This window comes from Fragaria vesca, linkage group LG1 (genome assembly GCF_000184155.1).
Source record: "Fragaria vesca subsp. vesca linkage group LG1, FraVesHawaii_1.0, whole genome shotgun sequence".
Taxonomy (NCBI): Eukaryota; Viridiplantae; Streptophyta; class Magnoliopsida; order Rosales; family Rosaceae; genus Fragaria; species Fragaria vesca.
The window spans coordinates 16,898,244-16,909,684 of NC_020491.1; the positions used below are offsets into that span (position 1 = coordinate 16,898,244).

The 11,441-nt window shown below is 39.4% G+C and overlaps 3 protein-coding genes across 3 annotated transcripts; 2 read left to right on the top strand and 1 right to left on the bottom strand.

The window, feature by feature from the left end:
• Positions 1–1,707: 1,707 nt before the first annotated feature.
• On the bottom strand, positions 1,708–4,543 carry LOC101303073. The gene is made up of 4 exons (XM_004289396.1): positions 3,397–4,543; positions 3,148–3,297; positions 2,381–2,890; positions 1,708–2,276 (listed from the first exon to the last, which is right to left on the bottom strand). The coding sequence occupies exons 1-4, from the start codon at positions 4,541–4,543 to the stop codon at positions 1,708–1,710; spliced, it is 2,376 nt and encodes a 791-aa protein (XP_004289444.1).
• Positions 4,544–8,048: 3,505 nt separating this feature from the next.
• On the top strand, positions 8,049–10,461 carry LOC101303372 (putative ribonuclease H protein At1g65750-like). Its single transcript, XM_004289397.1, has 3 exons — positions 8,049–9,025; positions 9,214–9,699; positions 9,765–10,461. The coding sequence occupies exons 1-3, from the start codon at positions 8,049–8,051 to the stop codon at positions 10,459–10,461; spliced, it is 2,160 nt and encodes a 719-aa protein (XP_004289445.1).
• Positions 10,462–10,465: 4 nt separating this feature from the next.
• Positions 10,466–10,996, top strand: LOC101303653 (putative ribonuclease H protein At1g65750-like). The gene has a single exon (XM_004289398.1). It carries the CDS (start codon positions 10,466–10,468, stop codon positions 10,994–10,996), a length of 531 nt encoding a protein of 176 aa, XP_004289446.1.
• Positions 10,997–11,441: the final 445 nt, after the last annotated feature.

Here is an 11,441-nt window from a genome sequence, read left to right on the forward strand (position 1 = left end):
AAATATATGAAAATACATACAAATTAGGCAGAAAACTAGATTCCTAATACCAAGAAATTTATTGTAATTAGCCAGTGCTAGAAACATAGAGTTGTGACTAGAGCCGAACCATAGCTCAACATGTTCAATTAAAGGCAGATCCAAGAAAGGTCTCTCAAGGCCATTAGCCTTAGCCAGGACCAGGTTCAGCGAAACCACACACGTTGACACACGTTACCTCCATCGACCAAGCACCACAAGCCTCAAAGAACTGTACCGAGCTAAACGTGCAGCCACCAAGTTCTGAAGCTCGCCACTGAGTCATGTAGATACAGTCGTAGAGAACCCGTATGCTCCTTGCCATCGAGAAACCCACCGTTGAGCGCTGAAAACTTGTTAAACAATAACAAACGTGGTTCGTGGATCATTTTTATATCGATACTGTCCCAACTTAACCACTTTTAAGGTGTTGAGTTTTAATCACAAAAGGTCTTGATACAATTGGGTATGATCCACTCATTTATAACTTATATTTTAATTGTCACATTTTGAATGTGGGATCTCTCCTCTCCAACACACCCCTCACATGCAACCTAACTTTTAAGTCTGCACGTGAAACTGATAACAAAACAAACCTTGTCCTAAGACAATAGAAATAACCAAGTACGGACCCATGACAACCATAAGAACCAAACGGGCCCACAACAACGAAAACCAAACTCGAAAGAACCCGACCCTTGACCATTACCCTCATAAAGAACCAACCTAGGCTCATGGAGACACAACTGGAGAGGGATCCGCTCTGATACCAAGTTAAACAACGACAAACGTACGTAGCCTATTGATCATTCTTGTACCGATACTGTCCCAAAACCACAGCCGAGCCAGTACATCTGAGTCTGATAACGCCGTCGAAACCAAAGGTATGATCCGATCGAAACCAGAAAACCCAGTAAAAACCATCTTGTAAGGACATCGAAAGGACCCGTCTTCAGGCTCCTTGTATGTTGTATTGATAATTCCCGTGCGGCAGCAACCACACATCGTTAGTGCAGCTAGAAAGCTACCACTAGTGCCGGTGCCGCTGCTGGACGAAGAACTTTCTTCGCCTGAAAACTGCCGGTTTGCCGCCTTATGGAGAGAAAGTTATCTTAGGGTTACGGGTCTTTGATTCGACGATTCTAAACGCACAAAGATACCTTTTTGATAGGTGTTGTTCTTAAAACTTGACTACTTTAGAATAATGGGTTGCGGCTTCGAGATGCAGAAAAGACGATCAAATATAGCAGTTCACGATTGAGAGCAATAGAGTTACATGTACCTGTTGTGCGTGGAGATTCCACAAGAGCTGCGATGATAGAAATTAGGAAACGAAAACCCTACAAAGGACTCAGCTTGTGATAGGGACAGTAATACACACTCTACAAACACACATATGATTCTTTTCACCTGTGCTTGGGAAATGCGGCAATCATCAGGGAGCTCCTGCAAATTATTGGTTGTACTAGTTAAGCCCCAAAGACATGGAAGTTACAGCTTCGGCCGCAGATTTCTTTATGCACCTGGACAATCACCAAGCTCAAATGTTAACTATTGGATACAACCTTCTTAGTGATCATCAAACTGATTATACGTACATTTGTTATAAACTTTTTATTTGCTCCATATTACTCTGACATTCCTACATTTGGTATCAGAATGACTATTACCTCTTATCTTCTCATTGTATCAATTGTTTGCAGCTTCATCCACATGATCATTTATGTTTCTTATGCAGAGTTCAACATCCCTTAAATCCCGGAGATGTTGCAAGCTCTCGTGAAGAAGATCCATCCCCTTGTCCCCCTGGTTTATGGAGCTCATACAGTGCTTGAGACACTCCCTGTCTCCTTCAAGAGCTTGTAGCCTCTCATAAACATGATCCACTTCCTCCTCAATGGCTATTCTAGTATCATGCAATTCAGAATTTGTCACCGAGTTATGCATTGCAATAGATTCAGTTCTGACTTGTTTTTCACATGTTAAACCTTGTTCAGTTTCATTATCCTCAGCTCCTACACCCAAAAGTGGAAGAAGCCTCTTTGCCATGGAAGCCAATGTTATTTTCTCATCTGATATTTGTTGTTCTTCTGGACTGCTGAAATTATGATTTTCTTCAATGTTTTTGGTACTGAAGTTCGAGTCATTCTCAACTAATTTATGATCCTGAGAGTAGTTCTCATTTTCACTCAACACTAGTAGCCTATCTTCCAATGCTTTAAGCTGATCCAGAATTGTAAACCTCTCTTCTTGGAAGCCTGCAAATGTGTCATCAAGAATGCACATCTGCTAACACAATCCTGAGCCATTTGTTTCAAGCTCAGAGCTGCTGCATCATCTGGATTATTGGTATTGTTACTACATTCTTGAGGGAAAGAATTATCATCATCCCTTGCTTCACAATTGAGATCAATGGATAGCGCGTCACTATTCCAAGACTGGCTGTAGGAAGCAGAAGAATTTCTACTTCTGATTCTCCCATATTTGATTCTGCTCATGACCCTTATCTTCTCTTTTGCCTCATAATCCAGGACTTTCTTCTGATATATTTCCAGTTCTTTCTCTAGCTCTTGCTTTTCCCTCTCCAATTTGTTCATCAACTCATTTAAAAGTTGCAAGGCTTCTTGATCATACTCAGATTGTTCTTCCATCATTCTCTGATATTGCAATGCCTCCATCTGCATTGCTGCCTTCTCTTCTTGCAGCCTTGTTATCATAGCCATAGTCTGGTTGGCAGCTACGGCGGATGCACTTCTCTCTTCCTCTAGTTCTGAATATAAAGCACTTAAAGCTTTACTTTCAGTCTTCAACGCCGCTTTGAGCTGTTCAATGGTTGTTGCAGGTTCTCCATCCTTCATCATACTTCCATCATCTGCCTCACATTCTCCATTTTCATTCGGCTTTGAACAAATGCAAAACTAGTTTCCGTCTTCTTGAGCAATTTTGGTTATACTTGTTTTGTCTCGCAACATTGATTTTCCTGTAGGTCCTGTACCTATTGAAACCAAATTTTCTTTATCATAAAAAAATATTTGGAGTACTAAATATGTTTCGAGACAATGAAATAATTTTTTCTTTTAGTCTACTGGTTTAGTCTTTAGACAAGATATGAATTTAATCGAGACTTACCGACATCACTGTGAGATGGCACATAAAAGTTTTTACTGAACGGTAGTGAAGAATCCTCGTGACCTTGAGGCCGATCAGCTGCATAGTGTGACACTTCTGTGTTTGATAGATATATTGGAATGACAGCCAAAATTCTCTCTTCTTCACATTCTATTAGAAACACAATGCATAACACAATTAAATATATATTTATCTGGCAATATGTAGAATTGTAGATAGCTTTTGTGAATAATTATAATTTCTCTGTACCTTGTGGATCTTTAGGTTCATTGGTATCTGTTAGTTGTTCAGTGTCAACGAACGAAGTTTGCCCTTCTGGAGCAGTGACCATATCTTCACTTAGCTTGCCAACCAACTCTAGATTTCTCTTTTCAACATGTGCAACAGATGAAGCATCAGTAAATCCCTTGGCCATCTCCAAGCTCTTGAGTTCTCCATTACTTGTATTTGCTCCACACTTAACCCTGAGTACTAAAGCTTCTTCCCCTGAGAGTTGATGTTCCAATTCAATCTTTGACTCGGAATTTAAACTTCCTTGTTTATCATCAAGATGTTCCTGATCTTCTAAGCTGTATATGAGTCCTTTGTCTAACGTAGTTGAAAAATCAATCAAATCAGTAGGAATCAGGCTGCAACCAGGATGACAGACCATACAACTCTCAGAAGGAAGGGGGTTGGTTTCAAGAGAGTGATCTTCTTGAAAGCAACAGTATTCAATGGTAGTAGCATTAGAAGATTGATGGACAAGTTTCTTACTTTCGTTTTGGCAGTGCTCTTCTGCAGTAGTGTCTCTTAAGCTAGAAGTTGTCTCCATCTCATAGCCATTTTTGATGTGGACTGACATGCTATCCGGATTGCTTGTGCGTTCATTGTTGTCACCATACACTGCTTCTACGTTTGAATTTCCTGTCTCAGCATATTCCAATGAGAGAGGAGAGAGTATGGTGTCAAAGCTCTTACTGCAGCAAGAACAAATGCAAGGCCGTCTCTTGTGATCTTTGTCACTCAACAATGTAATCAAATCCATCATACTTTGAGTAGAATTTTCTCTGCAATTTGGTTGAGAAGAAAAGCAGTTTCTACACATGCTATGTGATTCAGCAAGTCTTTTATGATTGAGACAGTAACCCAGTTTAGATATCTCATTGGCATGGATCTCACATACAAGATCTGAGTAAGACTTTTGTGGTTCCAGCATGTGTTCAACTCTAGAAGAACACCAGGGACAAGGTGGTTTGAGGCCAAAGTAGCTGGCAAACTTTGTGATCAAGTAACTGAATAAAGAGTTGAGGAGGAGGAGTATTAACAGCACCCATTCCAGGACAGCATAGACTAGGACTAGAATGAACCTGGGACTTCTCCACTTCAACATGGTTGCAATCTTGCTTGCCTCCATGGATGTAGCACCAACAGTTCCACCAGACAACAAAACTAATAAAACTTGGGTCTAGGAACTGCAGGCATAAATCACTTTTCTATTCATGATCAATTTATTCTGTGATGATTTTGTGTTATTTTTTTTTTTAAATTGTTCATAATCATTTCTAACATTTGCCATTTCTAACATATAATCAAGTGACTAGGAGGGAATGATGAAACATGGGTTGTCAAGAGTGGCAGGCATGATGGAAAAAGCACCACCAGAAAAGGAAGGTGTAGGAAAAGTGGACCAAATTGGGGAATGGGGTAGTCTCACTCCCCGGCCAAGGCAGCTTTTCTTTTACTTTGAAAATGTTCGGTCATGAATCTAAGAATCACAACATTAATATAAATATGGTATACCATTAATATCTCCATATAATGTAACATACCTCCTATGTTACGGATAAAAATCAAATAGCAACATGTACATTTAAAGGAGGATACTTGTTAGCCGGACGAATACTTCGAGTACGCGCCTCACGCGCGGCGATTTTTCTATCCGTTGCTGAGCTTGTTCGTCCATTGGTTGCCTCTCTTCTCCGATTTCTCCCTTTCTCCGGCCTCGTGCTACTCTTCTGGTGGCGAATCCGGTTTTCACCTTCTCCGCCCCTACTCTAGGAGGGGGTGGAGACGTTGTTCCTATGTCTACTCAACGTAAACGAAGCAAAAATGGTGGTGATATTTCTTCTGACTTAGAAGCTCTTCAGATGGAGGATCTGGATTCCTCTGTTCAATCTCCGGCTTTTGTTCGCCCTCAGGTATCCTATGCTAGCTCTTTGAAAAACCCTATCGATCGGTTTTCTCAAACCATGTCAGAACCCTTTGAGTTTTCTGAGCATGATGTTTCTTATACTATGGGTAAACATGGATGGAATGTCTCCTTTTCAGAAAAAATTCATGATAAGTTGGATCTGGATTGGCAATGTGCTGTGGTTGTTAAGTTGATGGGAAAACCTAATTCCACAAATTCCTATGACTTTATCTTGCGTGGTCTTAGAAGAAAATGGCAGGTTAAGGGAGGATGGAAACTCATTGATTTGCCCAATGATTTTTATGTTGTGAAATTCAATCTGGAAGAGGATATGAACTACGCTTTGTTTGAAGGTCCTTGGATCTTAGCTGGCCAGACTCTTGTTGTTCGTCAATGGAAGCCTTCATTTGACCCCCTCACTGAAACAATTGGGAAAATGGCTCTTTGGGTTAGGATTTTTGGTCTTCCCTTGAAGTTTTTTAAGGAGTTTACTGTTGCTAAGATAGGCAACATTCTTGGCAATGTTGTGAAGGTGGATAAACTCACTGTTGGTCAAGCTAGAGGTAAGTTTGCTAGGGTCTGTGTGGAGGTTGATCTAAGTAAGCCACTACACCCTTTTGTTGAGGTTGAATCTGTTGCTTATAATGTGGTTTATGAAGGGATTTCTCTTATCTGTTTTGACTGTGGTTGCTATGGTCATGCTAAGGACAAAAGCCCTTCTATTAAGACTGCTGACAATACTTCCTCTCCAAACGATGTTGATCCTGTTGTTCCTGTAGTTGATTCTGCTAGCTCTGTTAAGCCTGTTGTTTCTGATGTTGATATGCAACAAGTGAAATTCACTACTTTGCAGTGTAATGTTATTAAAGAGGATATGGGGCCCTGGATGCTAATGAGCTACAAGAATAAAAAGAAAAATGCTGAGGGTTCCAATTCTAAGAAAAGTACTGCTAGTGGATCCAGGTTCAATGTTTTGCAGAATGAAAATGGGGATGATTCTGAAACTGTTGTCTCTCCTGTTTCTGAGACTAATTCCAAACCTGTGCCTAATGTCGTGAAAGTTTGGCAGAGTTTTCAGGAGAAAAAGAAGTCTTGGCCTAGTCCTAGCAAAAGCAAAGCTTCTGATAATCCTTTTGACTCTGCTATGACCAATTCTTCTGGTGCTGATGTTTTTGTGAAGTCTAAATCCAAAGCTTCTACCTCTAATTTTAGAATTCCTATGATGGATGTGTCCAATGTTGGTGGAAGTAGTGCTCCCAAAGCTGATGTGAAATATCAAAGGAACTCCAAGGGTCCTATCTCCAAAAATCAACCTCATGTTCCCAAAAAGCTTTCTTTTGAAAATGTGGGTTCTGTGATGCTTGGCAGTGGGATTGCTGCATCTTTTGGGCATTGTCCTCCTGAGGAGCCTCTCAAGTCTGGTATGTCCATTTCTTCTAAGTCTGATACTGACTTGACAAAGATTTTTGATGCTAATGGTTCTTTAGCTGCTGAAAATGTTTCTATCTCCCAAGTTGGAGTTGATATGTCTGATATATAGTTGGATTCTCCAACCTTTTTTTCCTATTTTTATCTATGTCTAGAATCTTATTTTGGAATGCTAGAGGTGCTGCTAGTGACAAGTTTAAATCAGCTTCTGCTGATCTTGTTAAAATGCACTCAATTGATATATTGGCTATCTGTGAGTCAAAAATCCTCTTCCATAAAGCCTGGCCTGCCTTGAAGAAGCTTGGTTTTAATGATTTTAAGGTTGTTGAAGTTTGGGGTTTTTCTGGTGGAATTTGGCTTGTGTGGAATAACAATAATGTGAAGGTTGATTTTATTGATGATAATTTTCAATCTATTTCTGTTCAAGTCTCTCTCCCTGGTTACTCTCCTTGGATGCTCTCTGTGATTTATGCTAGTCCTAATAATACCTCAAGAGCTCTCTTATGGACTTACCTTGCAAATCTTGCTGGAAGCACTTCATTGCCTTGGGTTTTAATTGGTGATTTTAATGAACTGATTTCTGTTGATGATATTAGTACTAAGTCCTTGGTTGGTAGATGTGGTGGTTTAAAGAATTGGATTTCTGAGGCTGCCATGATTGATTTGGGTTTTAAGGGCTCTTGCTTCACTTGGAGTAATAACAGAATTAAGGAGAGATTGGATAGAGCTTTTTGCAATATGGATTGGAGATCTATTTTTAGTGAGGCCTTCATCAGACATCTTCCAAGGACTAGATCTGATCATTGTCCTATTCTTCTTCAGCTTTTTTCTAATAATTCTATTAATAAAGCTGCTGCTCCTTTTAGATTTCAAGCCATGTGGTTCTCTCATGAGAAGTATTTGGATTTTGTTTCTATGACTTGGGCTGCTATGAGTGGTAATTTTTCTGCAAAAATGAAGGCTCTCTCTGGGGCTCTCTCTAAATGGAATAAAGAGGTTTTTGGCCATCTCTTTCAAAAGAAGAAGCACATTCTTGCTAGACTTGGGGGTATTCAGAAGGCTTGTGACAAGTTTAGCAATCCTTTTCTTGTGAACTTAGAAGCTGACCTGATTCATGAATATGAGCATATTTTGAACCAAGAGAGTCTTTTTTGGAGGCAAAAGTCTAGGGATGATTGGATTAAAGGGTGGTGACAGAAACACTAAGTTTTTTCATCTAACCACTTTGGTTAGGAGGAAAAAAAATAAAATTGAGGGCCTTTTTGATGCGTCTGGTAATTGGTTTTCTGATACTGCTTCGATGAAAGCTATTGCTGTGGATTTCTTCTCCAAGTTTTTTTCTGAAAATGATTATGTAGATAGCAGAGTTGTAAGTTTGTGGACTTTTCCTAGAATTGAGCAACATAATCTTTTTGCCTGTAGTGTCCCTATCTCCATGCTTGAAGTTAAAAATGCCCTTTTTGGTATTGGTGGATTGAAAGCTCCTGGTGTTGATGGGTTTCCTGCCATTTTCTATCAACATCACTGGAAAGACTATGCTTCTAAAATTTTTAATGTGGTCAATACTGCTTTCTCTTCCTGTTCTGTGCCTCCTGATCTGAATCAGACTATCATTTCTCTCATTCCTAAATTTGAAGGTCCTCAACATATGGTTAATTTCAGACCTATCAGTCTTTGTAATACCATCTATAAGGTCATCTCCAAGATTATTGTTGCCAGGATCAGGCCTTTCATGCAACAATTGATCATTCCTAATCAGGTCAGTTATGTCCCTGGTAGGCACATTTCTGATAACATCATGATTGCTCAAGAATTGCTTTTCAAGTTTAAAAAATCTTGTGGTTCTCTTGGTTTTTTTGCTTGGAAAGTGGATTTATCAAAAGCTTATGACAGACTCAGATGGAGTTTTATTGAGCAGATTTTATTTGAGGCCAAGTTTCCATCTACCTTGGTTAAACTCATTATGAGCTGCATCACTACTACCAGTTTTCAGATCTGTTTCAATGGTGAACTCACCAGTTCGTTTAAAGCTCAGAGAGGAATTAGGCAAGGGGATCCTCTATCCCCTTATATTTTTGTGTTATGTATGGAAAAGCTTTCCCATCTTATTAATTCTGTTGTGGATATGGGGTATTGGAAGCCTGTTAGAGCTTCTCAATCTGGTCCTAAAGTTTCTCATCTCTTTTTTGCTGATGATCTCATGCTTTTTGCTGAAGCTTCTCCCCAGCAGGCTAGCATTATCAAAGATTGTTTAGACTCTTTCTGTGATCTCTCAGGGCAAGCTGTTATGAAAAATCCCTCATCTTATGTTCTCCTAATACCTGTAAAAATATGGCTAGCAGTATTAACAGGACCTGTGGATCTCCTCTTACTGACGACTTGGGAAAATATTTGGGGATGCCTCTTATCCATACTAGAGTCAATAAGCATACCTATGATGAAATTCTGGAAAAAATTCAAAACAGGCTTTCTGGTTGGAGTAGTAAGACTTTGAGTATGGCTGGTAGACTTACCTTGGTGCAGTCTGTTACTGCCTCCATTCCAATTTATGCAATGCAAACTGCCAAGTTGCCTCTAAGTCTTTGTGAAAGTATTGATAAAGCCAACATAAATTTTCTCTGGGGGGATTCTAATGAAAAAAAGAAGATCCATCTGGTTAACTGGGAGTCTGTGTGTAAACCTAAGCATCGTGGGGGTCTTGGATTAAAGAAAACTGCTGATATGAACCAGGCCATGCTCGCTAAGGCCAGTTGGAGAATTTTTCAAAATGATCATGGTTTATGGGCTGATATTTATAGGAAGAAATATTTGCAAGATTGTTGCATTGAGAGTTCTAATTCTATAGCTCCTGCAGATTGTTCTAATACTTGGAGAGGTATTGTGCATGGTGTTGAGCTGATGAGAAGGAATCTTAAGTGGAGAATTGGTGATGGTGCTAAAATCAAGTTCTGGTGTGACTTGTGGGTGATGGATAAACCCCTTTTCCATTTTTCCTTCCTCATGTGATTATTGACAGGAATGCTACCATTAAAGAGTTCTGGTGTGATACTAGTTGGAACATCTCTCTTCTCAAATCTGTGCTTCCTGATCATGTTGTCATGCAGATTATCAGTGTCCCTTCTGGGTTTGGTGTTAGTGGTCATGATAAGTTGATTTGGAATGCCACAGCTAATGGTAAATTTTCTGTTAAATCAACCTATAATTCTTTCTTTGACTCTGCTGGGGTTTCAAACCCCTTGTGGACTCATCTTTGGAAGTTAAATTGTCCTCCTAAGCTGAAAACCTTCATGTGGTCTGTTCTTCATCAGAAAATCCTTACTAATGTGCAAAGAGTCAGAAGAGGTTTCTCTACTATTGCTAGTTGTCCTATTTGCAAAAATGCTGATGAAACCCTTTTGCATTTACTAAGAGACTGTCCAAGATCTCAAGCTATTTGGAACTCTATCCTTCGTCCAGGTTCCATTACTAATTCTTTCTCTCTGGATTGGAATGGTTGGATATCTGCTCAGTTTCATTGTCATGTTGTCATCAAAAACAATATTCAGTGGTGCAATTTGTTTGTCTTTGTTTGTTGGTTTATTTGGAAGTGGAGAAATAAGGTTATTTTTGACCCTGCTTTCATCTTGCCTGCCTGCCCTAATAAAGTTATTTGGAACAATGTTGATGAGTGGTTCAGTGCTCAGTCAAAAGCTTCTATGGAGTCTGTTCAGTGACACCATGTTTTCTTGGTGTAAGCCCCCTGAAAATTTTTACAAGCTGAATATTGATGGATCTAGATCTTCCAGTTTTGGCTGCATTGGTGCTGGTGGTGTGTTAAGGGATCATCTTGGTATTTGGATTGATGGTTTTCAGGTTAACCTTGGCACTAGTGAGGTCTTGGATGCTGAGGCTTGGGGCCTGTTCTTTGGCTTAAGAATGGTGGCTATGCATAACATTGTTAACTTGGAAATTGAATCGAACTATGCTGTCCTTGTCCAGCTTATGTTGAAGTCTGATACTGGTGTCCACCCCCTTGGCTCTCTCCTTGACAGCTGCTCTGTGATGATGTCTAAGTTGCTGAATGTTAATATCAAGCATATTTTCAGAGAATGCAATATGGTGGCTGATGCTTTGGCCAAAAACAGTATCAATCATGATCTTGGCTTAATCTCCTTTGATGTTGTGCCTGCTCATGCTATTCAGGCTGTTCTTGATGACCTTGCTGGTGTTACTAGAGCAAGAAGGACTGGCTGCTGCTCCAGCCTCTAGCTTGTAGTTTTGCTGTTTTGTTTTTCCTCTTTGTTTGGGCCTTTTAGGTCCCTTCTGTAACCAAAACAACATAAAAATCAAATAGCAACAGACAGATAATATCAAGGCTTCAATTGACTCAAAAAAGTAAATATGAAGGCTTCAATGTATTCAATAATAAAAAAAAGGCTTCAATTTAAAGAATTTAGGAAAAATTAGACAAAATCATGTACCTGATGAAATATAAACTGTAGAGAATGAGATAGCAAGAAAATCATCATCTTATTCATTAATATGAGTCCTTTATATAGGGAATTACAAAGTACTAATATGGTAATGATAAGGAATACAGTCCTATTCTAACTACATATCAATATCCTAGAACAATACTGGAGAAATATGAGAGAATTTTTATCAGCACCTAGTAGAAGTAACAAATTTGACTCTACATGCATGCTTATGTAAA